The 27,575-nt window shown below is 34.0% G+C and overlaps 1 protein-coding gene across 3 annotated transcripts; it reads right to left on the bottom strand.

Annotated features, from left to right (window-relative positions):
* Positions 1-26,744, bottom strand: Sms (spermine synthase). Of its 3 annotated transcripts, none has more exons than XM_071599393.1 (9): positions 26,500-26,744; positions 26,215-26,281; positions 25,904-26,124; positions 18,573-18,684; positions 9,731-9,853; positions 7,218-7,372; positions 5,616-5,705; positions 3,500-3,691; positions 1-1,066 (listed from the first exon to the last, which is right to left on the bottom strand). In XM_071599393.1, exons 2-9 carry the CDS (start codon positions 26,273-26,275, stop codon positions 896-898), a joined length of 1,125 nt encoding a protein of 374 aa, XP_071455494.1. In that variant the 5' UTR covers positions 26,276-26,281; positions 26,500-26,744; the 3' UTR covers positions 1-895. The 3 variants fall into 3 exon arrangements, with proteins under 3 accessions (XP_071455494.1, XP_071455496.1, XP_071455495.1); XM_071599395.1 differs by lacking the exon at positions 18,573-18,684 and adding an exon at positions 17,257-17,368; XM_071599394.1 differs by lacking the exon at positions 26,500-26,744 and having other exon boundaries at positions 26,215-26,481.
* Positions 26,745-27,575: the final 831 nt, after the last annotated feature.

Below are 27,575 nucleotides of genomic sequence, written 5' to 3'. Positions count from 1 at the left end.
TTACACGGAAAGAAACATTTATTCAAAAGACTGATTTCCAAATAATTCTGATGAAGTTCCATGACAGAATGAAAATATTTAGTGCTTCCCAAAGATGCCAGAGGTATGTAAAGAACATTGACTTAGAATTACATAGAATTCCCTTCTGAGAACATGCAAATACAACTTAAACTGATGAATATATAATGCTATGAAAATGCTCCTGGGCAAAATTAAAAACACTAATTTTGCTTCAGATAAGGAATTATATCAAAAAATAAAGAAATTAGCTAATGACTTGAAGAAATCTAGGATCACTCTCAAATTAGCTTCATTTCAGGAATTGAAAATGGGAAATTCCACATCAGAATGCTCAAGTTGGTGCCACTCAAAGTACGAGATGGTCACACAACACTCATAACAGCGAGATGATGCAAGAGGATTTAAAGCATTGGAACTGCTCAGTGATGTTTGTTAGTATAACATTCTTTTCATAAAAAATTCACAACATACAGGACATGAACCAAAAAATCAAAAATATTACAGAAAATCCTGAGGAATAAACTGGTAACTACAACAACAACCAAAAAAAATATTTCTAGATTACAGTGAAAAAAACCCTATCTCAAATATGTTAAAAAGTTTAAAAGCAGCTTGTGATTGCAAACTACAACAGCCTTCAACTCAAGGCAATCAAATAAAGCACCATAAAAAGTCTACTTCTGCTTCTTCAAAATTGATCCTTTAACAATACGAGCTTTGCTGCCAATTGACTCTTTATTAACTGGAAGCAGCAGGCCAGCTGAGCATCGTTTCTATGTACAGCTGCCATGACCGCTTAGGGCCTTTCCCATTTCAGCAAACTCAGGTAATTTGCAGTATGGTGAGAAGACGCCATTAAACAGATGGCAAGATGCTAATTTGGCACCTTCTGCTGAGCCTGCTTCTTCCACACCTGGAGAAACACCCAATCCTCAAGGAATGATGGCACAAATGCATGATCACTCGAATACTCTACCTCAACTGAGAGTTTCTTCAGCTGATCCTCGTACATCTGAATAGATGATGGGCTGCAACTCCCATTCACCTATCATGAAAGCAAACCAAGAAGAATAGTAAATATTCTATCAGCTTATTGCTCCAGGCGATTACACAAAACAAACGTAATGTGTAAGTTAATTGCTAAGATAAACAAAATGGCACAATATTTTCAAGGTGAACCAATATTGCACATAATACTTACACTCATATATTTCATTGAATGGCATTGATAATGGTAATATGTATCTCTTTAAAGAACAAATGCATTTCTTCACATGAAAAACAGACCCTTATTGAAAATCTGTGTAAACGACATTGAATTTTCACAATTTTAACCATTATTTATTTTTTAAGAAAAATGTATGGCTCCATTTTCATTTTATGATTTCAACTAACTCTAAAATATATTTCTAAACAGATGCCAATTACTGAGCTTCCAGGTGCTAGCAAACTCCCTTCTGAATTGACATATTCAACTTTTTTATTTAGAAGTAGTAATTTTTAGTTGCCTCTATGACTGAGTTGATTTTTAATATTGAAGAAATATGAAATCTTCAAAATAATTCATCTCATTTTCATCTTCAACGTTGAACTTCCACAGTCTTTGTACCAATTTTGATCTCTTTACTTCCATCCCTTTGCAAATATGTAAACAGTACAACCTCGGACAGCAAGGTGCTAATCTAGTGATTTGCATTAAGTGGAAAAATATTGGTGCCGAAAACGAATCCACAAGCTACTTTTCACATAATGAGTGCCGCGGAGAGGGGTATTCCCAGAATGATTGCGTGCCTGCTGCTGAAGTTTGCCTCTACCACTCATTCCCCTAGCAACCCTTAGCATCGCCAGTGACCACACATTTTTCCATATTTGTGTTCAAACATATTATTTGTGATTTCTTTGGTCAAATATTTGGTGCAGTTTTTAAATTGATCCTGAAGAAAAATTTGCAACAAGAAAGCCATAAGAAAATTAAAATAAAAAATAGCAATAGAAATGAAAAGTGAAGTAATTGAAAATCAGGAACAAGGTGTCACCGTGGCTGATATAGTAAGCACATCGACAATTGGTCGACATCAACAATTTGCCTTTACTTCAAGAACACAGACAAGACTAAGGAGATAGATGCTTCATAGAATGACAAGAGTATCTTTGCAACAGCTAAGTATTCTTAACCGTGCAGAAAGGTTGCTTCTAATATGCACAAACAAAAAGCAATCGCAATACAGCATTATTAACCAGAATATAATTTGCGAGAAGGGGAAAGTTATTTACGCCGACCTTGTTAATGAGACTTTAGGATTATCAATGGTTAAAGCACGAGCAAATTCTGGATGACAAAGTAAAATTCTCATGCAAACAAATCAATTCAACATATTATCACTAACGACCATATGTTAAAACTTGAGAGTAAAAAGAAAGTAGACTCATTATATCCATGTGTGGATTTACTGCTCAGCGGATTATTTGAAGATCTCTTCCCAGCACCTCAAAATTTTAATAAAATTACAATTATAGAGATAATTAAAACATTTGAAACTTTCATATTTGTGAAACACCAGTTTTCTTTAATTTTTTTAATTGTGGTCACAAAATCTAAAGTTGTCAACAGTTTTATTAGTTACTGCTTTATTTTAAATATTTTTACACCATCTGCATATTCCCATTGTTCTTTCCCTACCATTCATTAGAATTCCATATTCTCCTTTAAGGCAAGAAAATATGTAGTTTTATTATGTAACAAATAACTTATTAACTATCTCACTGTTTTATTTTAATTGGTATCATAAGACCAATATGAATCTTTATCTGTAATCATTTGTTAATAATCATCCTTTGCCACTCATTTATTTTTTCCTGGCTATGATGATGATTCAGCTTTCTTATGAAAATACATTCTAATACTCAACTGATGATAGTTGTTCTCATAGAATTATGATTCATGAATTAGATTGAAGAAGGGACTATTTAGTCTCGATCTTGCCCCAATGAAGATGTTTTATTATTATTATTCCATCATTATAAAAATGGCAGAAAAACAGGAAAAATTCTACTTTCAATTGCTTAAAAAGTGCGGGCAAAATAAATCACAAGGGATAAATAGTGAGTCTCTGTGCATATATCTATTTATATCTCAAACATTTTTCTTCATATTTTGATCATCTGTTTTTCTATTATCCATGCTTCACCATGCACCCATTGGTATGGATGATTGAGAGTTTACTATACTTATATGCATTTGCCATTTCTTAAATCTATGGTTTAAATACCCAAGACAATTTCTGAACTCTAAAAAAAATCTAGTAGTGTGAGAATGCAAACAAACTTAATAGAAAAATTTCAAATTTTACGCAGGCAATGACATTGATTTCAATTAACCATTTTAGTGCACGGAGACATGTGACAGGTTATTCCTCCCACCTTCATAATACAACCATACCTGATAAAACCCAAATGGAATGATTATGCAACAACTTACATGGGTCATATACTTCCCAGTCGATCGCAGAACTTTGAATGACTTTTCTAAAATAAGTCTAATGAAGTCCCAATGCACTCCTTGTGGAGTTAGAGAAATAGGTACATCAGTGAGATCACCAAAAATATAATCAAAGTCGCGACCCTCTTCGATGTATTGGTCCATTATCTTCACACAATCATCAACAATAATCTGAAACAAAACAGGAACAAAACTATTAAAAAAACTTCAAATGATAAGTGTGTCACATCACCACAATTTCATAAGGTCAATTTTACACCTATTAAAGATTTAACTAGCCTTGGCTTATTTTTAATAAATGTCGATAATAATTGCTGTGTAACCACTCATCAATCAATAAAAGGAATGAATATAAACCTTGCAGAAAAGCATCACAGGGATATTATGGCATGCAACATAACGAATTTTCTAGAATTTAATTTCATTGCAAGGCTATTAAGTTAGTCTTAAACTAGTTTAAATGATGGCTTTGCTTTGTTCTTCTGGCTTCATACCTTTCATTTTAATTTTAAATTTTAGTTCTCATAATAAAAAGTACTGAAATTTTACTAGTCTTTAATTTCAATGCTATTCTTCTATCCTTCTCAACACAACACATACCATTAAAACATTAAATTATTAAATATTATATGAAAAAATATTCAACTCCAATTGACCCTAATCAAATTCTTTGAATTTGGGAATTTCACACTAACCACAAAAATGACATTCCCAAGAATTATTTATTATCCACAACAATGCTACAGTCAAAGAAACACTAAATCTCAATTATATATAATTATCTGAAAATTAATTTTTTGTTATAGAACACATTATGCCAAGACGGCATAGAGTATGGCTCCTAATTTTTTTTTGCAATAAATACGATAAAAATACAAAAAGTAACATAGCATAGGTCCAATCTGGGTAAACTTCTCATGAAATTTTCAAGATAAAAAAATCTTGTTTTTTTTCTAAATTACACTTAGAGAAGTCAACACATGTCACTCAAATTAGGATTTCACTTAAGTGAGCATTATCAATTAAAGTGTCTCATTCTTCCTTCAGCTAATACATCATTTATAAACCTACATTATGATTTATGCCAACAGCTGAGAAGATGCTTCATACTTTGTAAACACTACTCTAAAATTCGAAAGTCCCTAATTATTTCTGTAAGAGCCACCTTTTAAATGGAATCAGTTCAATTCTTCAAATTCAGAGTTCATTATGGCTGGCAAAATCAAATTACATGTATTGCACAAATCATCCAATATCATAATTAATGTTTTTTATCAAAGCAGTATTTCACAAATACATTTATTATTAATAAAAACAATTTTATTAAGACCATATAATATTTACACAATACTACCAAATACAAAGAATGGCCAATAATATAAATCCAGTTGATGCATGGATAAATTGCTCTGGCGAAGCTAGGCATAGCCGTTATCAACTTTAATATATTAGAGACAGCAAAAATGATAAAAGTATACTTTTTTTGATTTGTAAAACAAGAGGGCATGGTGTCATCATTATTACAAGAAGTTAAATTAATTGAAGAAAAATAGCATGAGAGCAAGAAAAGTACAACAATGTAATCATTGTAAATATAATATGATCATAAATGTAACAGAAAGCATATAATTAACGCAGATCAAATAAATGACAAGCAAACCATCAACAGATACCAAAGCAATGATGATAAACTGTATAATAAATGCATCCGTACACGTAAGAGGGATAAGCATATGCAGGAACCCTCAAAATGTATGCAATTGTATTGTATTATATAATTGCAATAGAAACAGCAAGAATGAATTCCTTGAATGAGCCATGAAATTGAATTCAAATTGCTATGATGTTAAATTTAGAATAATATATATTTTATCAACATTATGGAGTTGAAAGATTGAAACTTTTGTAGTGCAGGTAATAATATAGGGAAAGGTGATTGGATCAAGCAAATATAAAATATCAAACTGTAATAATACAATTGTCTATAATTTTTCAGTTTAATCTTCCAAATTCTCTAGGATGAACAAATTTTGAAATGAAGACAACACAAGTTAATTCCAACCAGGAGGAATCTACTACTAATGAAATAAAATACCTTATAATTTGGTCCATCATAATTATCGAGACAATTCCCACAAGACTTCCTCATGTGGATTCTGCAAGCTTGAATGACCATTTCATCAATCTAAAATAAAAAATGGTATATATAAATTAATTTATCTAAAATGACCAGCTAAATGTAAGTTCATCATTAAGTACAAGATTTCCAATGATCGAATTAATTAATTGAGACTCGAGAGAGGGGTAAAATTAAAGGAAGAACTCATACCTGGAATTAGTGTTCAAAATTTTGTGAGATTGACTTAGAAAAAGTTGACTCAGTTAAAACCCTTAGAACTATTTACAAAAATTTCTTTTGCAAATCCCAAAGTTGTAAGGTCAAAGGAAAAGGCAAAAGAAATCAATGATTTTGATTTAGAGTTTTTTAGTATTTATTTTAAGAAGACATTTCCTCAAGGTTAAAAACCACTACCTCATATCTCTTGCAAATTTAGTTTGTCCAATGCCCAGCAGATTAATCAAATCCATGGTATGGACGTTTACTTAGGCAGCTTCACTTTTAAAATAATTTTTAATTCAATGAAAAGGGGCATTCCATGCTTCCAGGCACAGGCACGGCTTAATAATCTTAAGACTTATTTAATTAAAAAAGGTTACAGCACACTTAGTATGGTGGAACATCTTCATAGTGTGTGTGGGTGTGGAAATTTTATTTATTAGGCATTTGCTGCCACTATCTGATTTAGACAATAACAACCTCCTCTTTCCTTAACCCAGTAACCCAATTTTTCCTGCATTCTCCCTCTGACAGTGGAGCACTGACAGGCCCATAAAATAAAATATAGAGCACTAACAGCAATCTCTTTCAATTACCTTTCTAATCGATTAATAAATCAACTAATACTTGTCCACTAATAGTATAAACCTGGGTACCAACATGGCTTTTTCCTCTGAAATCAATATCTAGAAAGAGGGTAAACATGCCTCACATAAATTCAGGTTCATCAGTAACCCAGTAACCTAAGACTTTCTCAGAAGCTCGGAGCACAAAGATAGAGTGATTCATTAAGAAGGGCCACAGGGCCCTTGGAGAGAGAATCAAACTTATAAGAAAGTTTCTGGCGCAGTTGCCCATGCACACATACAAGTATGTTTCCCACAGCCTAAGGGTTAAGCCATAAACCATGAGAGTAATCAATAAATCCATTTACCAAAAACCATATCAATGCAATGATTTTTCAGAGAATGCATCAAAGATTTCATTGATTACTCACAATTCAACTAAAAAACCAATTTTCAGGAATTAATTTGAGGAAAATGATATGCCTGTAATGTAAATAAACATGTAACTGAACTTCCTTGAGAAAGAAACGAGTATGCCATGCTATAACATCCTCAACCATTCAAACATCATTTACCTACTACTTCATTCCAGGCTATAGGATGAATGAACATAAATACAAACAGTGAAGTATATGTATACTAATAATACTAAAGTGACACCATTTATAATATACAATTTGAAAATAGTCAATAATGAATACTCATTAAGTAGAAAACTACTTAATGAGTATTAATTAGCAGATATTCCATCTAAAATATTAAGTAAAGCATTTGGGTGACTATCATTACTTACATCAATCATTGTAACGAACTTTGGTTTCTCCTTCAGAAGTTCCCACAAAAGAGCCCCATCTCCACCACCAAGAATCAGAATTTCTTTGCCTTCATAGTTCTCTTTCCCCCTCTGCATGAGGGTCTCGGTGTACACCAGGTCAGCATCAGAAAGATCTGTAGAGCACATAAACAGTGTCAATGTGAATATGTAGCACCCAATGCATAAAAAAATATTTTTAATTACCATTACTGAATACCTTCCTAGGGCTTAAATAACGGTCATTGAAAAATTAAAAAGAAATAGATTAATAATTCTCCTTCATGTTCTATTAGACTTGAAAAAAGAAACACTGCTCTAAATTTCTACATATTAAATAAAGGTTTCATATATCATTAGAATAATTTAAGAAAAATCAATAATATTTTAAATGAATTTTTAACATTTTGTTATTGATTTAACAATTCATTTTTATTCAAATATTCAAATGTGTACTACACCAGGTTGTTAAATTAAACGATGCATGATAATGGAGTTACATGAGATCATTTGAGACCATGCATTATTTAATTAAAGATTTTTTCTCAATCACTTTCATTGAGCATTAGCAGTATTTTTTATCACAACCCTGCAAGATATTTCATTTATAACATATGATAATAACCCCTTAAAATATTTTCCCCGCAAATCAGTTTTCAGTCTACATTTGTACATGATGAGATTTTTTTGAGGCACACAATGCCGCAATTATTTTATAAATATGAAGTGGGAGGTTTTCATTGAAACAATCATTTTGAATGACCAGGGAACCCAAAAATTCAAAAGATTATTTCATGGTGATATCTACTGCTTTTTATATGAACTAGCCCTTTATTTATAACTATATAAAAGGCTCTACAGAGGCATTAAACCCGCAATATTACTGCTATTCAATAAAATTTGCTTAACAAATGCCTTTAATAATCACTGTTCCATTTCACATGTACTCATGATTCAACTCTATGACTTTCTTCAATTATGACGTTTTTCTGAACATTTCACACTAAAATGTTTGTTCACAGATACAGGGTTCGTCCGGAAAATAAGTGTACTGAGCTCAGGAAAAAAAAATTATTACACTTTTACATATCTTAAGCTAATATTCCTCAAAATAGGACCCTTGTGAGTCGATACACTTGTTCCAGCGGCGTTCCCATTCCTGGAACGCTCCCGCGAAGGCATCATCGGGAACCTCTCGAAGACACGTCGTCACGGCCTCTTTGACGGCGTCCAAAGTCCCGTATCGCGTTCCTTTCAAACTCCTCTTTATCTTCGGGAACAGAAAGAAGTACGGTGGTGCCAAGTCCGGGCTGTAGGGCGGGTGCGGCAGCGTTGCCACGCCGTGCTTGGCCAAGAAGTCCGACACGACAAGCGCGGTGTGAGACGGCGCATTGTCGTGATGCAGCCGCCAGATGTTTTTGATCGCTGGCCGGACGCGGGCGACTCGTTTTCGAAGCCTGTCGAGCACTTGGACGTAAAATGCAGCATTTACAGTTTGTCGTTCAGGTACAAATTCGTAGTGGACGACTCCCCTTTTGTCAAAAAAGACAATGAGCATCGCCTTGATCCGAGATTTGCTCATGCGAGCTTTCTTTTGACGGGGTGATGATGGGGTGTGCCACTCCGCACTTTGTCTCTTCGACTCCGGGTCGTACTCAAAGATCCACGTCTCGTCAACCGAAACAACGTTCTCTAAAAAATGTGGATCATTTTTGCAGTGATCCGCAAGTTGTGTCGCGATTTCCAAACGATTGAGTCTTTGATCATCACTGAGCACTTTCGGCACCAACTTTGCACAAATTTTTCGCATCTGTAATTGCTCCCTAATAATCTCGTGCACTATTGTTTTTGGCACATTACACTGCTCTGCTATCATCCGAACACTAAGACGACGATCAGAGTTCAGTACATCGCGAACTTTTCGCACATTTTCGTAGGTGAGTGTCGTTGATGGGCGTCCAGGCCGTGGTTCGTCGTCGACCTCTTCTCTGCCCTCCACGAACATCTTGTGCCACCGAAAGATCATGTTTCTGGACATGGCTGACTCCCCGTAAGCCTGGCTAATCATACCGACAGTTTCGGTAGACGATTTCCCAAGCTTTACCGCAAATTTGATGGAATAACGCTGCTCCAAAAACTTCGGCATCGCGTTCCGTGACGTGGGTCGAGCGTGGAGGTTCGCGTTAACAGAGCTCCTCACTACACCACAGCTCAGAGCCGACTGCCTTTTTCAGCGTCGCTTGCCAACATACCCCCCTCCAATCGCAGCCCGTCAGGGCGGTGCTGGGCACGCCTGGAGCGGCGCGCCCAGCCCAGGAGTCAGTACACTTATTTTCCGGACGAACCCTGTATCAACTTGGTTGAAGTTACAATTGCACCAGTCAGGTAATCCCAACAGAAAAACCACAATTCACTTAATCCTGTCAACTCTCTAAGTACTAGTGCCTCCCTTTAATGAATAGCAATTACAAATTAATCCATAAAAATATTCTTACTTTGCAAATCATCCAAGACTAGAAAATTTCCACAGCTTCTGGAGTGAAATATTTGGATTTTTTGGTAAGCAGATCGTTCCTCATAAAGCAATGCATCAGTGTCATACTCGAGAAGGCGTTCATCTAAAACAAAAAACAAAAAGAGCATTAATAGAAGAAAAAACACTCCCAAATAGGGATTAAATAAAATATAATTCACATATGAAACACATAAGAGCACTTTCATAATTTAAGTAAGTTCAAAAGGAGAAAATGAAGGCCACATTATTGTAAAATAAGGAAAGCATTACAAATAAACATTTCACCAAGCATTTGTTACACCATTTTTAGATTCATATCACTGCACAATTATTTTCAATTAAATGAGCAAGGTTTGAAAATATATATTATTCACGAGTTACCGAATGACTTTTGCATTCACCTAGTTAAAATTTATTAAGCAGTAATCTGAAAGCATTGGACAATGAAAAAAATTCCAAGAAAAGATTTCATTAAAAATTATTTTCTGTTGTACCATCTTCAACTTACTATAAATGCAAGGATCCCTGCATTGAGTTCCAATCAAAGTACCTTCCATAGTGAAAATATTTTAACAATCTAATAGTATCCAGGGGCAGGTTTTTTATATTGAAATAGTAATAGTGAATTGGATTCCCAAAATAATAAATAGTTCTTCATACAATCCCGTTAACTCTCTTAATTACACCCCTCAAAAGTGACAAATTTTTTCTGTTGTTTGCCTGTAAACTACTACTGGGGTAATAAACTTTTGGGTATATGCCTGTTTATGCAATGAAAATTCTTTGGCCATGAAAATATATATTAAATAGAAATTATTAGAAATAAAAATGCAAGTGAGGTAAAACAGTAGCAAGCTACAGTTTTATCACCGCCTGAAAAACAATGCAGAATTGACGGAAATAAAATCTTAAATTAAACAAGAAAATACCTCTGGTCTTCCTTCTAACTTAAATTTAAAGATAATATTACATTATCTTTCATTAAAAATTTCCCAAAAGTTTCTAAATTTAATTTATCAAAAATATTCCAACAAGAATTCATGACACTGAATCAGCAAATAAGTTTACTCTGAAAATTAACATTAATTATCAATATCAATTAGCAAATGCCCAAATAGCCTTGGCTAGAAATAGCCCACAAAATGAACTATGTGAAAATTGAGAGTAAATAAAAGAGAGGTGAACACCTGTAACTTATATTTTCATACTGCCAGGAAATGAAATGCTTTAAGGTTGGTCATTCAGTCCCAAACTACATTAAATTGATTAATGCATGGATTACATGAACTTTTTTGCAATATTGCAAAATACTGAATTACAAAGTAATGCCATTTCCATTAATTGGAATTTATTTCCTTTAAATGTTTTTTCAAGGAAAAAACAAAAATGAAGCAAATTTTCAAAATATCTATTTATCACCCATGTTTGCTTGTGGGAGTTATAGTATTCTGTGGTCCAAATGCAACACAAGCTTACGAACTATTGGCTCAACATTCACAGCCATCTAGAGCAAAATAATAATTTGAAGTTTTAATTCTTATATGCAAAATAAATTTCCTCTTTTGATTTTTCTCGCCAGATTTTCAGACAAAATCCTATGTCCCAAGAATACATTTCATCAATCATAGACCGAAGACAGCTACTATGCTTATTGTATTAAAATGCAAGGCACAACAAACTATATAAATTGTAAAACAACACTTTTAAATTAATCTGAAAAGCAACATTTTGTGTGCTCTGTCCTGAGGTACCACAAGAGTATCAAGTGAGATTTGAGCATTAGTTTAAGTACAAGCTTATTATAAGTTTTAACACACAAAATGCTTTAAAAGACAAGGAAATAGGAATTTAAATTGTTACCTTTCACTGATTTTGCTGAGCCTGGGGACATTCCAAAACATATACCAGTTTAACTTAAGAGAAACACATATCACATTCAAACAATTGAACTGCTGAGCATGCATGTTCAACATATATAATCTTAATAAGGGCATAAGGAAAGTTGATAATCCATCAAGACTGGCCAAACCTAATGAACCTATTACTTGTATAACCTCCATGGATTAAGCCGCAGACATTTCTGAACTAATGCACAATAGAGGCATTATTACACAGCCACAAGAATTCATAAGTCACCAGCTTCCCTCTTGAGGGAAGCAAGTGATTTATACCCACAAATAAAATTAACCAATTATATTTGAAGAGGAATACATAAGAATTTAAACACAGTGACGGCATTACAGGAATGACATATTCCCCTAAAATTACTTGAAAGCAAATTGTGATTTCACAGAAAGCTGTTTTATTCACTGTCCCTGAATAATTGATGATATCATAATAACATTTCCAAATATTATTTAGGTCTTCATTTAAAAAAATGTCAATTAATTAAATGAATGTTGAATATATTTTTGGAAAAAAAACACAAGAATAAGGAACCTAAATTATAAATTCAACTTCTAATATGAAAACGATATTTTATGTAGACAGTAATGATTAATTAGAAAAATCAGAAATGTTGTACCAGTTAGTAAGGTCCCAATTTGATAAGCCGAAAAATCAGGTGCTTGTGAAGCCAGACATTTTAGAGAGAGAATGACAAGTGTCCAAATTCCATCCTCTTTTTCCCTCTCAAGCAAGTGACTTTGCCAGGAGGAGAAGATTTAAGGAAGAAGAAGAACAAATAAGGGAGAAGAGACTTCAATGTTGCTCTCCTCAAATCTCTTGGCTGATAAGGAAGACGACACTGGTTTTGCTAGGCTAAAAAAGCCATCCAAATATGACTGATCTTAAACACCAGTGATCATTATTTTGAAGCAAGGGAGATATGAATGGCCTTAAAAATCTCCCAAGTTAAAAAAAAGATTATTCCAAGGTAGCCACATCTGATATAGGTGCAAAAGCAATTTCAACTACTATTACATGAAAATAAAAAAATATATACTTGAAATTGACCATAATTTGAAATAATGTATATTTGAGACTACACAACTAAACAAATAATGAATTCATTCAGAAAGGTAAATAAACATGTCTCTTACCTGATCAGAATTGTTTTTCTTGTAATGGGAAAGTGAGTAATATTCAGACACTAATTGAAATATACTATGCATATACATAGATAAAAAATAATAAATAGAGCAAAAGGTCCATATCCATAGATTCAGTTTTCATTGTTTCAGTTACCCAGCTTTTTATAACTAATTTAAAGAACAAGAACTAGACTGCCAGTACAATAATATCACATACATGTATATTAATGCACTATGCATGTATTTTTAACTCAATATTGATACATATTTGGAATTATTGCCAACTTTGTTTCACCATCATGGCATTAAAATTTAACCCCAACATTAAACATGAAATTGAACTCCTGACAATTAATCTGAAACCTGTAAATATTGTAACAATCATGGACTTCAGCTCCAAACCTCATCTATGTCCTGATAGGACATCTTTGCACCCTTTACCCTCACTCAGTTGAGGACTTGTCCTCTCATGCTGTGCACATCCCTCCTCATTCCTTCTACCAACTCCCCCACCTCAACACCTGTAAGTACCTGAAGAACCCAAAGCAAGTATTCTTCCATTGAAGGGTGAAAAGAGAGAGAGTGATGGAGGAGAACACGGAGAGAGGCCTTAGACCAGAGTCAAGAGTAGAAAGGGATAGTGAGAAGTGGTGTGTGTGTTGAGAGGAAGGAATAAAGAAAGGCATGCTCTTCATTGATTTCCTTTGTTTCACTTCCCAAATACCTGCCAAATTCCCAGGCAAACTTAACGGCTTAATTAACCACCATATCATCCAATATGTGCACTTGGTTCAAGTAAAATACAGTTGGTACAGCAGCCTACATAATTAACGGAATGCATCATGATTCGATTTCATGTACAAGCAAAAGTCATCAAGTACTCCAGCCAATGATTATATTTAAGTTTTATTCTACATATTAGCCTCCTTAAGTATATATTTCTAAGCAAACGGAAACAAGAACATAACTTATCAACAATATCAATGAAATTAATATTGTTGATAAGTTATGTTATATATATATATATATATATATATATATATATATATATATATATATATATATATATATATATATATATTCGATTGCCATGAAAATTTTCAAAAATATTTACTTCAAAATGTATTTCAAATACTCCCACAAGTGTATTGCCCTTTGATTAAGAAATATGTAGCATTATTTGATAGTCAATTTTGAGCCTCATATGCTAGATAGCACAGAATTAAAATACAAATATGTAATCTTGAATTAAATGGGGCCAAATTTATATAATGCTTGAATTAATGTAACACTTTGATAGCCCAGACAACTCTTTGTAAAAATCAACAAAATCCGGAATTTACCCAAAATCTCACTGCAAATTGGACATAACGAGCAATTTGGAATTGCACATTGCCTCAGGTTTTTTTAACAAACTAAGTTTTATGTTTGCTTTATGCAAATTGGTTGATTATAATTATTTTTAGCTAATCTATAGGTTTCTCAGCATACGTAATCAAATTTTAAACTCATCATTGGCCTTGTTATCTATGAACACTGTAATCTGAACTTCATGAAATTTTATACCTTTTCATTTTCAGTGAGAGGAGTTTTTCTATAACACACAAGACTGCTGTGAACTGAAATTCCTTTGAAGTTATTTCATTTGAAAATTGCATTAAAAGGTTGGAAGAAATAAAAATGAAAAAATCAAGTAGATGCAATTACAGCATTAAATGCAAATCTCGGAAAGCTTACGCTATTCAAGAAAATTTCTTGCATGAGAAGTTATGCTCTAAAATTTTCTGCATTTGGCCCGCTCTAGAATAATTCTGCTACCATTCCTCTTTGACCATTCTGGGTCCAAAATTTACAACAAACTTCCAAAATTAATTAAATTTCCTATCACCCCTAATACTTCTAAAAAAATGGTGAGTATATAATCACAAAGCTAGTTGTATAATGGTGCAAATGAGTTCTTTGATGAAAAACTCAAAATGTGAATCTTCAGCGATTAGTATCTGTAATACTGTTAATTATCTCTTTGTATCTGTTTACTTTCCTATGTGTCTATGACATTAGTCCAATACTGATGAGTTCCATGTCTTTCAACAATTTTGAACAATAAATAAATAATGCATGAAAAAAGGAAGAAAAACTGCATGTTTCCACAGGAAAGAATTTATTGTGTTGATTGGTTTTGCCACACTGTAGCATCAACTGGGCTGCGTAGAGAAACTAGTCGACATAATAAATTCTTTCCTATGGAAACGCTAAGTCTTTCATTCTTTCTCCCTGCGTAACAAATTGATTTCCACAAAGTATTGGCTTCAACCATCTCTCAAACAAATAAACGTATCTAGATTCATCACACCTAATTGTATCAAAAAAACTTCCTTTATATTCATTTTTCTTTAATCCTATGAAATATTTAAACAATAAAACACTTTTAAAATATGTCCCCCAGTGAAAATTTTACAAACCTCAATTTTTTCTGGATGAAAACAATTACAATTTCCAGACAGATTTTCAACTTTCTTTGCTTTTATTAACCTTTTGTACATTTTGTACAACTTTAACCGTGTGGTGCTTTAAATGTTATCATGCCAATTACTATGATTACCTCTCTCTTCCAACAATTTGTCCCTCTGAAAAATTTCTCCCAGACTAAGCGCAGAAAGGTAAAACTGGACAAATCTTCCACAAACAAATTTTTAATCAACAATTTCACTTGAAATTAGAGTACACAGACAGAAAAACTATAGGGAGGTATGCAAACACCAATGCCTACAATGCCAGTGAAACATATACTTACAACATATATTGGACATAGGAGGCACACGAAAATTCATAAAATGAGCACTTAAAATCAGGGGATGTTTTAATCAAAATGTAAGGGACATCAAAATACATTTAAAATTTCAAAAACCATTCCACTACTCCTTTACTTACTACACTTTCACCAAACTTATTTAGGAAAACCTGTGTTTTTTAATATATAGTCATACCTATTACAGCAAAAATAATTATTACTGCCAAAATAATTAATGTTACAAAGGTTATGATTTCAATTTAAAGCAATCCATAAATGCACTGAAACATTTGATTTCACTATGGTGTGTTAAATTCCCTATACAAATAATATGCAAAGGAGAACATGATAACTTTTAATCATATTATACATACACACAAATATATATATATATATATATATATATATATATATATATATATATATATATATATATATATATACACACACACATACATATATTTATGCATATACATAAATAAATGTGTGTGTGTGTGTGTGTGTATATATATATATATATATTCATAAATACATGTACATAAATAAATATAAAAATACATGCAGGGGTCATGGTAGTCTAGGGGTAGAGTGCTGGACTACTGACCAGTGGAACCGGGTTCAATTCCCGGGCAAACTCTGGGCACCCTCAGCTTCATCCAAGCTTTGTGACTGAGTGAACTCTACCATCAACTACCAAACCAACATTAGGGTTGATTACTGTGTTTATGGTTTATATATACATACATACACAAACAAACTTATTAACATTCAGGCACCAAAAATGGCCATATGGCAAACAAATATTCATTCATATGGAGATAGATATAAAGAAAAGGGATAGGAACACACATAAAAAACAAACAAATTAGAGGTAGGGAAGGCAGAATCGAGCAAATCACAAGTGCAAAAATATTTCCTTCACCAGGACGTGAACCATGGATCATTTGACTTGCCGGGCCGATCCTCTCACCACTTGAGCAATCGAGGAAATATAAATTACACTGAAATATGTGGGGGGTTTATGCAACCAAGTGCACCAATTCTTTGGCCTGGAGATGGCATTAGGGGGCTGTTTCATCCTCCTAAGGAGAAATGAACCAGAACAAGAGGAAAAGGGATAGTAGGGAAAGCAATCATACAGCATCATAAAGTGTGTTTCATGGTACGCATATTCAGAAGGAGATGAGCCACATTGGCCAAAAACATATTCATACATGAAAAACTGCCACATCGCAAACACACATTCATTCACATGGATAAAGATATAAGGAAAAGGAAGAGGAACACACATAAAAGATGAGCCCAGGAAGGGTGGGGAAAGTGGAATCCAGCAGATCAAGGGCATAAAAATGTTTCCTTAACCGAGTTTGTCTTTTGTGTGTGCTCCTCTCCCTTTTCCATATTTCTGTATCCATGAGAATGAATACATCAGCAATCAACTTTCTCGGCAGCAGATAAACTAGCTCACATTTTTAGAGTAATTGTTGATCACTGACCATTTATGATAATTCAGAAAACTTTTAATCTCTCGAACTGTCACTATCCATGCAAGCCAACCAAATTTTCCAAATGAACTAAGCCTCTATTCTTCCTCTACCTAGTTTTCTCATCCTCTCAGATAGGCATATGTAAAACCAGGCATTTCAAAGCAAGAATAAATTTTCATCTAAAAACCTTCTTTACCTGATGTCAGGAAGTACTTGTTGACCTTGTCTGCTCTCTTGAACGGTGGATACTTGTGGCTCCACTGGCTGCGCAGAGACTCTCTGATGACCCCCTCTATTTTTCGAACTACCTATATGGTTGCCATGCAAGGGACAGAAAAATTTCGGTGCAGAATATGGAATTTCTAATAATCAAGGGAAGCATAATAGAGCATGCCTGCAAAAACATGCAAAAAAAACCACGAGCTTGCAAGGGAATGACAAACATATGTCACTCACCGCAATAAGGGTTCTCTCTATAAGTGAGGAAAGGAGTGCAGAAGATGCTACAAGAGGAAATGCCAAAAAAAGCCATAAAACTTTGCTCATAAAACTAAACCAAAAATACCACATATTTACCAATTATCACCACACATCTCAGAGGTTTCTATTTCACATCACTGTCTACCAAAAGTCAGCTGATTGGAGAATGATAAATATACCATTTACACAACATGTTCAAGTCCCACCATTGTCCTACTTATGCAGTAGATTGTAAAGGAGCCTCTAAGAATATTTTAATACGGCAAACACACTTTCCTTTCCATTAGTACAAACCCTCAAACGCACTACAAATAAATTAAGACACTACAGGAAAGCAACTATACATACCAGTTAAAATTAATGAGTTAGTAAAATAAACAATAATTATATTACTTTCTAATATTAGAACTACATGAATTATAGAGAAACCTCCAACAATGAAGTTATGACTCCAAACCACATTTTTAACGAATGAGTGAATATTATGGCTGGTCTCAATACTCTAACTTCTCAACCGAGCATTTCCAAACCAGAGAATATACAGTAGTGGTGTGTTTGGGTGGTGTAAACCTCAGAAAAAATGTTTGTTACTTGCCAAGTCTCATCAAACTAATGACCGATGAATTTTCTCACCTTTGAAAACGAATTCACGCAGTATCATCTCATTACAAATACAATACATATGAACAGCAGATGGGTTCCCTATAAGAGTTTTAAAGATAGCCTTACTCTTGTAACGACCTTTATTTTTAGCGATGAAGCATATGCTAAAAATTTTAAGCAGCTCATTTATCAACACTTCTAATAGATGAGTAGCAGGAGTTTTATGGCGTGATAGACAGAAATATGAAAACCACGACTCACTGCTACCCTACCGGCTACAGCAAAGCCCAACCAAGAACTACCTAAAATTAGACAATCTCACTTATGATCATCATTTGGTTTCAAGGTTTTATTGCTTTCAAAACCCAGCCACTTTCTTCCACACAATGTCAGGGCCACCAGGGGCATCCTTTAAAAAACCACACTCACCAGATGTGGTGAGGTACATGTCAAGAGGGGAGCCACGACGAATGGCGGGAAGCAGCTTACTCCTCTCGGCCCCTAACTTCTCCTTAAGGGACATCTCCACACTTCGGGCTTGCTGCAAAATTACAGGCCACCACCGCTACAGACACCCTTATACAATCTCAAAGGTTAAGTGTGCACAGAAAAATCCTCCTTCAAAGCCAAATTATCAAGAGAATGGATCTGAAGCTTCAAAATACACTTTCACAATGTGTGGGATAGTTTATCCTTAAACATATGTGCAACACTAATCATCACAGCCCAAGCTGTGATAGTGAAAATTCCTGAAATAAGATATGCAGATGAACAGTTAATGAACTGTGCAAGATGAAATTGAATTGAAACTGAACGCGACATTCAAGATCAGCATGGACCTCAAAACCCCAACTGCTCACTCTTCCAGACTTAAAAAAGGTCTCAAGAATATTTTTTTAATCCCATGTATTCCGGCACATATATGATACAGCTGTTCCTATGTTTACTCAATTTTAAAAATAAAATGGCACAACCATTACAATAACATCAGACCATACTGCAAAAAGGCAATGAAAAAAATTTCCAAATTAATAATCTGTACATTACTTCTCCAATTACATGGCAAGATAGGCCAGTTTCCTGTTTTATGATAAACTTGAACTTTATCTGAAATGATTTCATTCATTAGGATTATACATGTATGCAGGTACAATAGGACCAACTATTTAGTTAGGGACTTAACTGCCAAATTGAGACCAACATGCAATCCTATTACAATTAATTTTAATTGAATAGTTGGCCACTTGTTGGAGCATTTATCCCAAAGTAATCAACACAAACTTCAACTTTGTATTTCGTCTCTTATGGCAAATATGAGCAAGGAATTTTTAAGTCCCTAAACAAATGATTTTCCATAAAAAAAACAACAGCAATTATGACATTCTGACACTTTTTTGATACAGCACAGTTTCTAACCATTAACTAATACCCAGGCACATTTTTTCCGCAATAAAACCCTATCCTAAATAATGCACACCAAGCAATTAGCACCACATGGGATCACTTAAGTGAGTTGCACACAACCAAGATGAGATTATTTTCCATATTTTTTTATATTTCTGCTACCCCCTCCTACGATAATTGACACCAAATGAATGACCTATTTCATTTGAATTGCAAAAATTAATTAGGTGGCCCCATAGTGAGAGTGCACTAATGAGAAATATGGCCTTAACACCACCAGAAAAATAATGACAGGATAGGAGAAATGTAACTTTTGCACGGAACTAAAAGCAGTTAACAGATAAAGCTCACTTGTTGATACAGCAAATGGTATGATAGGAGTTGCACGACAACAAGTGTAATAGATGTATATGCAATTCATATTCTTTGCATCACCCATACATTCTTAATTTTGATAATCAACCCGAAGACATTCCAACATTTTCTCATTACCAGAGATATTTAATCACAGCTATATGTGCATTTTTATGGTTTATATGCGCATCTAGGAACAGCTCACTGAAGCACACAAAATGGATCACTATCTTTAAAGCAAGCGACAACAAAATTTTTCCTCAGTTCTTATCAATTGTCTCGTTCACATTACGAGGGAAGGGACAGAAGTTTTTTCATGAGTGTGGATGATTATTTGAATCTGTGCAATTAAATAAATCTAATTAGAGCTAGAAAAAGCTAAGCACAACCAGTGAAATGTGCTCATTCACTCTGTTTCCTTTACGTCCACCTCATCATCCATTTTTCTAGCAATTAACTTCCACTTTCTACAAGCAACAACCATGGAATGACTGAGTCTCATGACAGACAGCCAAGTGGGACGAGCACACATTTCAGTTGCTCTCCATCCATCAAACACCATTCATAAATGCAGCTAAAGAGTCAACTACATGTTGACTGAGCAAGAATGAACGTTTCACTAAAGCTGTATGCCTCTTTACCTATTAAAGGAACAATTATTTTAAACTTCCTTGAAATAGTTTGCATTTTCATCATCAGTTTACCCAAATTCCACATTTTGAAATTAATAATGTTCAAATGTATAGTACCAGGTAATTCATTATATATGCATGGCAATGGTATCACTACAGTAGTTTTATTAAGCATTAAATATTAAAAATATGCATTGACCAATGGCTAATGATTGCCACCATATTGATTACACTAACAAATTCCCATAAAAAATGATAAAAACTGCAAATATATAAAGGCAAGCTCAAAGAAGAATGATATCCATCCCTCAATAAAAGAACCCCACTATCAATAAAGAACCATAGGCAAGAAGGTTAATAGTTAAGTACACAATATGAAGTTTAATGAACAACTTTATTTTGCTCTCCTAATTGTTAGTATTGGTTAGCTGATTCTAGACAGCAAAAGAAGCTTACACATGCAACCACATCTATCAGCATAACAGTTTAAGAATAAATCCACATGAGTTTTGAAGAGAAAAAAATTAAAAAAAATAATAATAATTTTTGTTAAGATCACTTCAGTTATTTTATGATTTTAATTCTTGTTTCAGAGTTCATACAGTAGAATCCCCTCTGCAGGATCTCCTGGTTTAAGTTAAATTAATTTCATTCAAGAAGATACTCTTTAAAACCCTATAAGAACACCTCATCCGAATTACCTTACTATATAGAACAACATGACATCATTGCTTGATGGTCAAAGCCAAACAATATCACTCATTTTAAATTAAGTTGTCAAATACAAATTTACAAAACTGAACACAGGTGTTCCTCATCTTATGTGACTTACATGTTCTGAGAATTCCATGGAAAGTGACAGAAGAAATGAATTGGTCAATGAAAAAATATGATTTGAGTAGTTACCACCAAATTGAGGATTTGCATGGAGTTTTGATGCATGCATCAAATTATCTGAACCAAACCCCTCACACTCTAGATATCTACAAGGTCATAGGTAATTGATCCTAGAACTTAAGGATTAACGATTTTTTAGAGAGAAATTATCCCCTTTAAGAGAAATTATTCTAATGAGCTATATTCATGGGTCTTGGGTTCAATGTTCTTGCGAAATCCCATTGACCTTGGCTTTCATCAGCAGCATTAAAATGTATTTTTATAAAATATAAGGCCAAGGAAATGAGGCAAAAATATCAGCGCAAGGATATCAAGAAATATCAGATACAGATCTAAGAAGGTAAGAGAATGGATAGGATGCAGAAAGGGAAAAACTGTACTGACCAAAAAGATATTGCAGGGTAAGCTATTGAGAGAGCCAGAATATATTCAGAGAAGGTGGAGAGAATACGTAGAACCCTTGATGGTAAAGATATAAGGCCAGTAAGTTTAGAATTAGGAGGGGAATGTGATGTAGATGAGGGTAGTTTGGGTTCTGGAATACTAGATAGCTATGTTAAAAGATCACTACGGGGGATTAAGCCACAATTGGCAGTAGAAGTATGCAATATCCCAGCAGATTTGCAAAATAGTTCAGGGAAAAATGGACAGAAAAGACTCTTTGAACTTATCTGCAGTATTTATTAAAAGGGTATTTGGTCAGATGATTTCAAAAGACCAATATTGGATGGATAGGTGTCTTTATTTGGGCGAAATTAAGACCAAATGATCCCTTCTTCCATTTAACCAATGATCAGTTAGGGTTTAGGAAGGCAAGAGGAATGTGTGAAGCCATTAAGTGCTGAGAACATTATTAGAAAGAAAAATCAAATATTATCAGGATTTCTTGGTGAGTTCATGGATTTTGAGAAGGTATTCAACCAAGTAGAGTCGTAAAAGTAGATGAAAATATCATTGAATATTGAAATATACTGTAAATATTACATTTCAATACATATTTGCATATTTCATGGCATAGGTAATGGTAGCACAGGGAGAATCGGGATAGGCGATGATAAGTAAGGGATTGAGATACGCTTTCCATTACTGCCAGTACTTTCCAACATACCTGCAGAGGAAATGTTCAAGGTAGCATGAAAAGGGCTTGAGCTGGGGATAAGAGAGAGTAACAAAACAATTGAGCTAGGGATTGAAGTGCTTTACAGGAACAATACAACCAGTATGGGATGAAGATTAACTACAAGTAAACACAAGTAAGTAATGATATTCTTAAGAAGTAGGAAAGCTAAGTCAAGCATTAAAGTAGAAGGGAAAATATGCTCAAGCTGGTGGAGAAGTTAATGTATTTCAGCAGCATTTTAGATGAAAATGGACACAGTACAATGGGCCATCAGAAGATATTTGTCAGAAGAATCCACATTTTTTTCAAGGTGACCACTGTTTACTTTTCAGCTCATCAGCTTTTCCCTCATGGCAACCAAGGGAATTGTTCTGTGTATTTTACATCTTGTAAAATCATGAATGTTCAATTTCCTCCACTTGTAACTTCATAAACTGCAAAGTGTTCGCTTTTTACCTAATATTTTGTTTCAATTCCTTCGTTTTCAGTATGCTGATCATGCCAACAGTTAAGGTGTATACTCATTTATAACTACAGGAAATATTTTAATTTGCTCTTTTACACCCAGTGAATTGAAACAATGTGCACTCACCAAATTATAATGAGCATACCTCTTCTTAATTCCTAGTTTTCAACTTTAAAGCTTCATTAAGAAATGCTTATTTACTCTCAAACCCTATGCTCAAATTGCATGAGTGGCATGTTTCTATTTCTTATGAATTAACAAGAGATATAGTTTTTTTTCGATCATCAAACAACGATCCCTAATACCCTATTAAGTATGTAGCATGAACCCTGAGGTCAGGAGATGAAAAGGGTAAAGGGACCTGAGAGATGGGAGGTGAGGTTTCATTTAAGATCATGCAAGCATACTGATCTCTGATGCCAAGTGACCACGTGATTTTGATGTCATGACCATATGATCTTTTACTCCTCACTGCTGGCACAACTTTTTAAAACAAGTTACCACAACTATGCATTACAAGACCCCACATAAGATTAACAATGTACTTCACGCAATTTATTGCCTGTTAGACTATTGTTTAGGTGGGTATTGGATGGACACAAACTGAACTACATTTAACACAAATGCATCAACATCTCTTGGCCTACTTTATCCACAATAACAACACATTATTAATTTAAGAGGATTGGATTGGTAGTGTGCTTAATACTATATTGCCTTCCTACAAAGGAGCCAAAGTTTAAGTTCAGCAATGCTATATTTATAACTTTATATCTATCTTTACTTCAAAGTCACAAGAACATCACATCAACTACAACTACACATGGATGTGATATTTAACTATAATACCTAATACCACAGATATCTCTTGTTTAGGGTGTACTCTAGAGTCATTGCCAGGTTTCTCCTCACTCAATTTCCACTCCTGGGAAATTTAATGACATAATTCAAGGATGAACTTCGCTGCTGAACTTCTCCAAATTCACAATGAGATACTATCAGCCAATACACTATTGCTTCAAAATGACTAAACTATAAGTAAGTTTCATCATCCTTGCAATCACCCTAGACATAATTCCTAGTTCCTATTCCTAGACATAAAGTGAGAACACATACTGAGGAACACCTGCACACCTTTAATACAAGCCCCCATATTTGTTTGGGGCTGCAGTAACTCAGGATTCCACTGTAGCTCAAACATGAAGCAATTCCACAGTGAATGGTATTTAAATCAAAATGAACTATGTAAATATGTAAAACGTATTTTTTAAATACTTAAAACATCATAGCTGTGAAAATATATTGCAAATAATGAAATAAAAGACAAACTACTTAAAAATAAACATGATTTATCCTTTGAAATGTAATGAAATAATTGACTTTGTAATTCCACACACTTTATTAAAATACACGACCAGGTTTCGACGTTGAACGTCATCATCAGGTCATCGACGTTCAACGTCGAAACCTGGTCGTGTTTTTTAATAAAGTGTGTGGAATTACAAAGTCAATTATTTCATTACATTTCAATATGTTATGCAAATTCCACAAAGTTACGCCTGAGACAACAAATTTCAAATGATTTATCCTATTAATCACTTCTAAAGTACCTGATATTATTATATTTGACTTAAATGTGACAACCATCATATTTTAATGAATACATGATAATTATCGTTTTTGATGAGTTACTTCTCTCCCAATTAATTCGTATTTTGAGGTGCCTTATATCTAGGGTAACATGCCAGTAAGAAATTGATCACTGGACAAAGAAATGTGCTTCACGTTTAGTATTAAATTCAATTGTAATTACAAAACGGTAAACATTATGTTAAGTAAAATACGGTGCATGAGAGAGGAACGTCAGCAATCAGGTGTGATGTTTTGTATAAACCCTATACCCTCTTCATTGAACTGACATAAAACCTTTGCACATTCAATTGCCGATTGACTTGATTATTTGTACTTTTCAAGACCCTATTTATTTCAATCTCGTTCATTTAAAATTTTAATTGAAGCCCAAAAAGAAAAGTATATCTTTTGATTCTGATGCAGTTATGGAATAAAATACTAAATACATAGACAACATTATGTAATGCCAAAATGGGAAACTTTTTTGCCATATCAGATAAATCATATGGAGAGAAAATATAAGGCCTCAACGAATTAGAGCGGACCCGAAATGTTGAATGATGAAACTCGCCCAAATCAGTGCTGTGGGCTTTTAGAGAATAAATCTGCCTCAACAAGAATGAGCACATTTTTTTGGCAATTCAAAGGTTCTGAAATTGAATCGTCTTCGAACGTGCGTAACCGAAGCCTTCTGTTATACACCCAAATATGAACTTTGTCACAGCGGTAACCATCAATTTTATTTACGACAGTAAAATATAGATAGAAACGAATTACCTTGACCTCCTAAATACAAATTAACCAATAATTTCAATGAATTTTCCCTAATATATAGTCCTAATAGGATTTCTAAGCTTCCCTTCCTTGCAACCATCCAACTCAACTCAATCCTGTAAATTCGAAACGGTATTTAAATGATTCTATAATTCACTTACATTGGTGATTCCAATGGAAAACGTGGAGTTATTGAATTCTACACTTGAACTGTTCCACCATATGATAAACCGCTAAACCATTCTGTATTTACCAAAATTTAATATGTGGTTATTTGCATTCGAATTATAAAAAGGGGGCCTAGCTTTATAGTTATCCTGATTCTAAAAATAGTAAATGACAGCAGGAGTTTGCAATGGCATATACGGATAACACTATGGATTAGTATGCATTCTTAGGATGCTGAAAAGGACTTATTGGGAATTGCAAACTCGGTACTTCGGTTGAATTTGCCCCGTTGAGTGAACTAAAGTAATGTTACCTCAAAGTTCATCAGCGGATCCTCATCTTTTCCTTTGTAAAATTCAACGTTGACAGTGAGGACCCCCTTTTCAAAAGCTCTGGCGGTAACTAATGTTCCTTTATACCCAAGAAAAAATACTATAAAGCCATCCACAACCTCCGTCGTTTGAAGAATTTTGAGATCCTTCACGTGCGTTGATAAAGCCGACTCCAAGGTGTTTATAAGATTCTGTCGCTCCTCTAAATATACACATTGAGAAAGATAAAATAAAGTAAATTACATGGACATATCTGAGATAGAATGGAAAAGCCCATCATAGTTTTACTTACCAGAATCACCCGGAGAGTTAGACTTAATGGTAAAATCCATCATAATTGTGTGCACTGCCATTGCGACCTGCCAAGTTGTCACAGTCCCAAATACACATGAAAGAAAAAAATTTAAATCCAGGAGCACGTTTAGCCAAACATGATTACACCACGCTGCCGACCAAAATACTGAATATTTAGCATTTAAATTGCAAACGACGATTATTATTTGTTATTGGGATCTACGCAGCACAAAATGCGACATGTCTTGCATATTACCACAGAGCAACAAAAAATCGTCCTTACCGGCAAATATTTCTCAAGGTCTCCCACAAGTCTTCGGATTTCAGAATTCACTTATCTCGTACGTAGAAATATATGTTCATGCGAATTTGAAACTGCTATTCGCAAAAACGTGTTGTTCTATCAGCTAAACAAAATTTCTCCAGCAATCTTTAACTGTATTTTTATAGTTAAGTGACAAACCATTCCTGGCACAACAGCAGAATAAAATATGCTTGCCCAGGTGAATTCCTCGTACGTCGCGATCTACTCGCGATTAAACGCTCCCTCTACGTTGCCATTTTAAATTTTGAACTAATTGAAATCCAAGCGCCAACTTAAAAGGTTAACGAACGGTATTACAACAGTGTCTTCAACATTTAGGAGCTTAAAATTGCTAAAATACAAAAATTGCTTAATCTTTACCGAATAATGCAAGAGTATGTTAACTTCTCTGGCAAAAGAGTTCCCAAAAGTCCACACATGGGACAATATCACATTACGACGGGAGTAAAATTTCAAGAGAAAGTGAAAAATTGGCTCTTGAAATTTGCTTTAAAAGAGTATAATTTTCAAATAATTTCGCACAATGCGGACACAATTGAAAACATTGGATAATTTTCAGATTAGAATCGTATTCATTTAATCAGATCTTTAAATTATATTCAACCAGTCTATGCTCACTCAAAGTCAAAAGTAATGTGACAGGATAAATTTTCTGCACTTTCAAAATTTTATTAGAACTCTATCATTTGTTTTCTTATCCTCGAGTCTTGTTTCCAGCCCTAATCAAGACTGAAGACCCACAAATTATTTGCGGAGCAAAAAATCTCGTAATTATGAACTATGAAATTTCTTGAGCTGACAGAAAAATTCAATATTATATTTGGAAAAGGTCTGTGATGCCTAACAGGGTTCTTCCCTCTCTTATGATATGTAAGGAAACATTTAGAACTCCAGGCGTGTAAGAATGTTCAGTTCTGATTTAATCTTTCTTCATAATTCATCAGAGATAATGATCCGATAGCTTCCTAGTTGAGTTGAATATATTAGATAATAATTTAAAGAAATTCCCGTGAAGAAGAGGACATTGATCCAAA

Source organism: Hetaerina americana, unplaced genomic scaffold (assembly GCF_022747635.1).
Source record: "Hetaerina americana unplaced genomic scaffold, ioHetAmer1.1.p SCAF_11, whole genome shotgun sequence".
Lineage (NCBI taxonomy): Eukaryota > Metazoa > Arthropoda > Insecta > Odonata > Calopterygidae > Hetaerina > Hetaerina americana.
This window is presented reverse-complemented; position numbering and strand designations above follow the sequence as displayed.

What these genes read in the sequence shown, in the direction of transcription:
- Sms (XM_071599393.1), bottom strand. Translation starts at nt 26,275, where the DNA reads ATGGCAGTGCACACAATTATGATGGATTTTACCATTAAGTCTAACTCT. An exon ending in AGTCTTGGATGATTTGCAAA is followed by an intron (nt 7,373 to 9,730) that starts GTAAGAATATTT and finishes TGTGCTCTACAG; the next exon opens with ATCTTTCTGATGCTGACCTG. An exon ending in CTGGGAAGTATATGACCCAT is followed by an intron (nt 1,067 to 3,499) that starts GTAAGTTGTTGC and finishes CTTTCATGATAG; the next exon opens with GTGAATGGGAGTTGCAGCCC.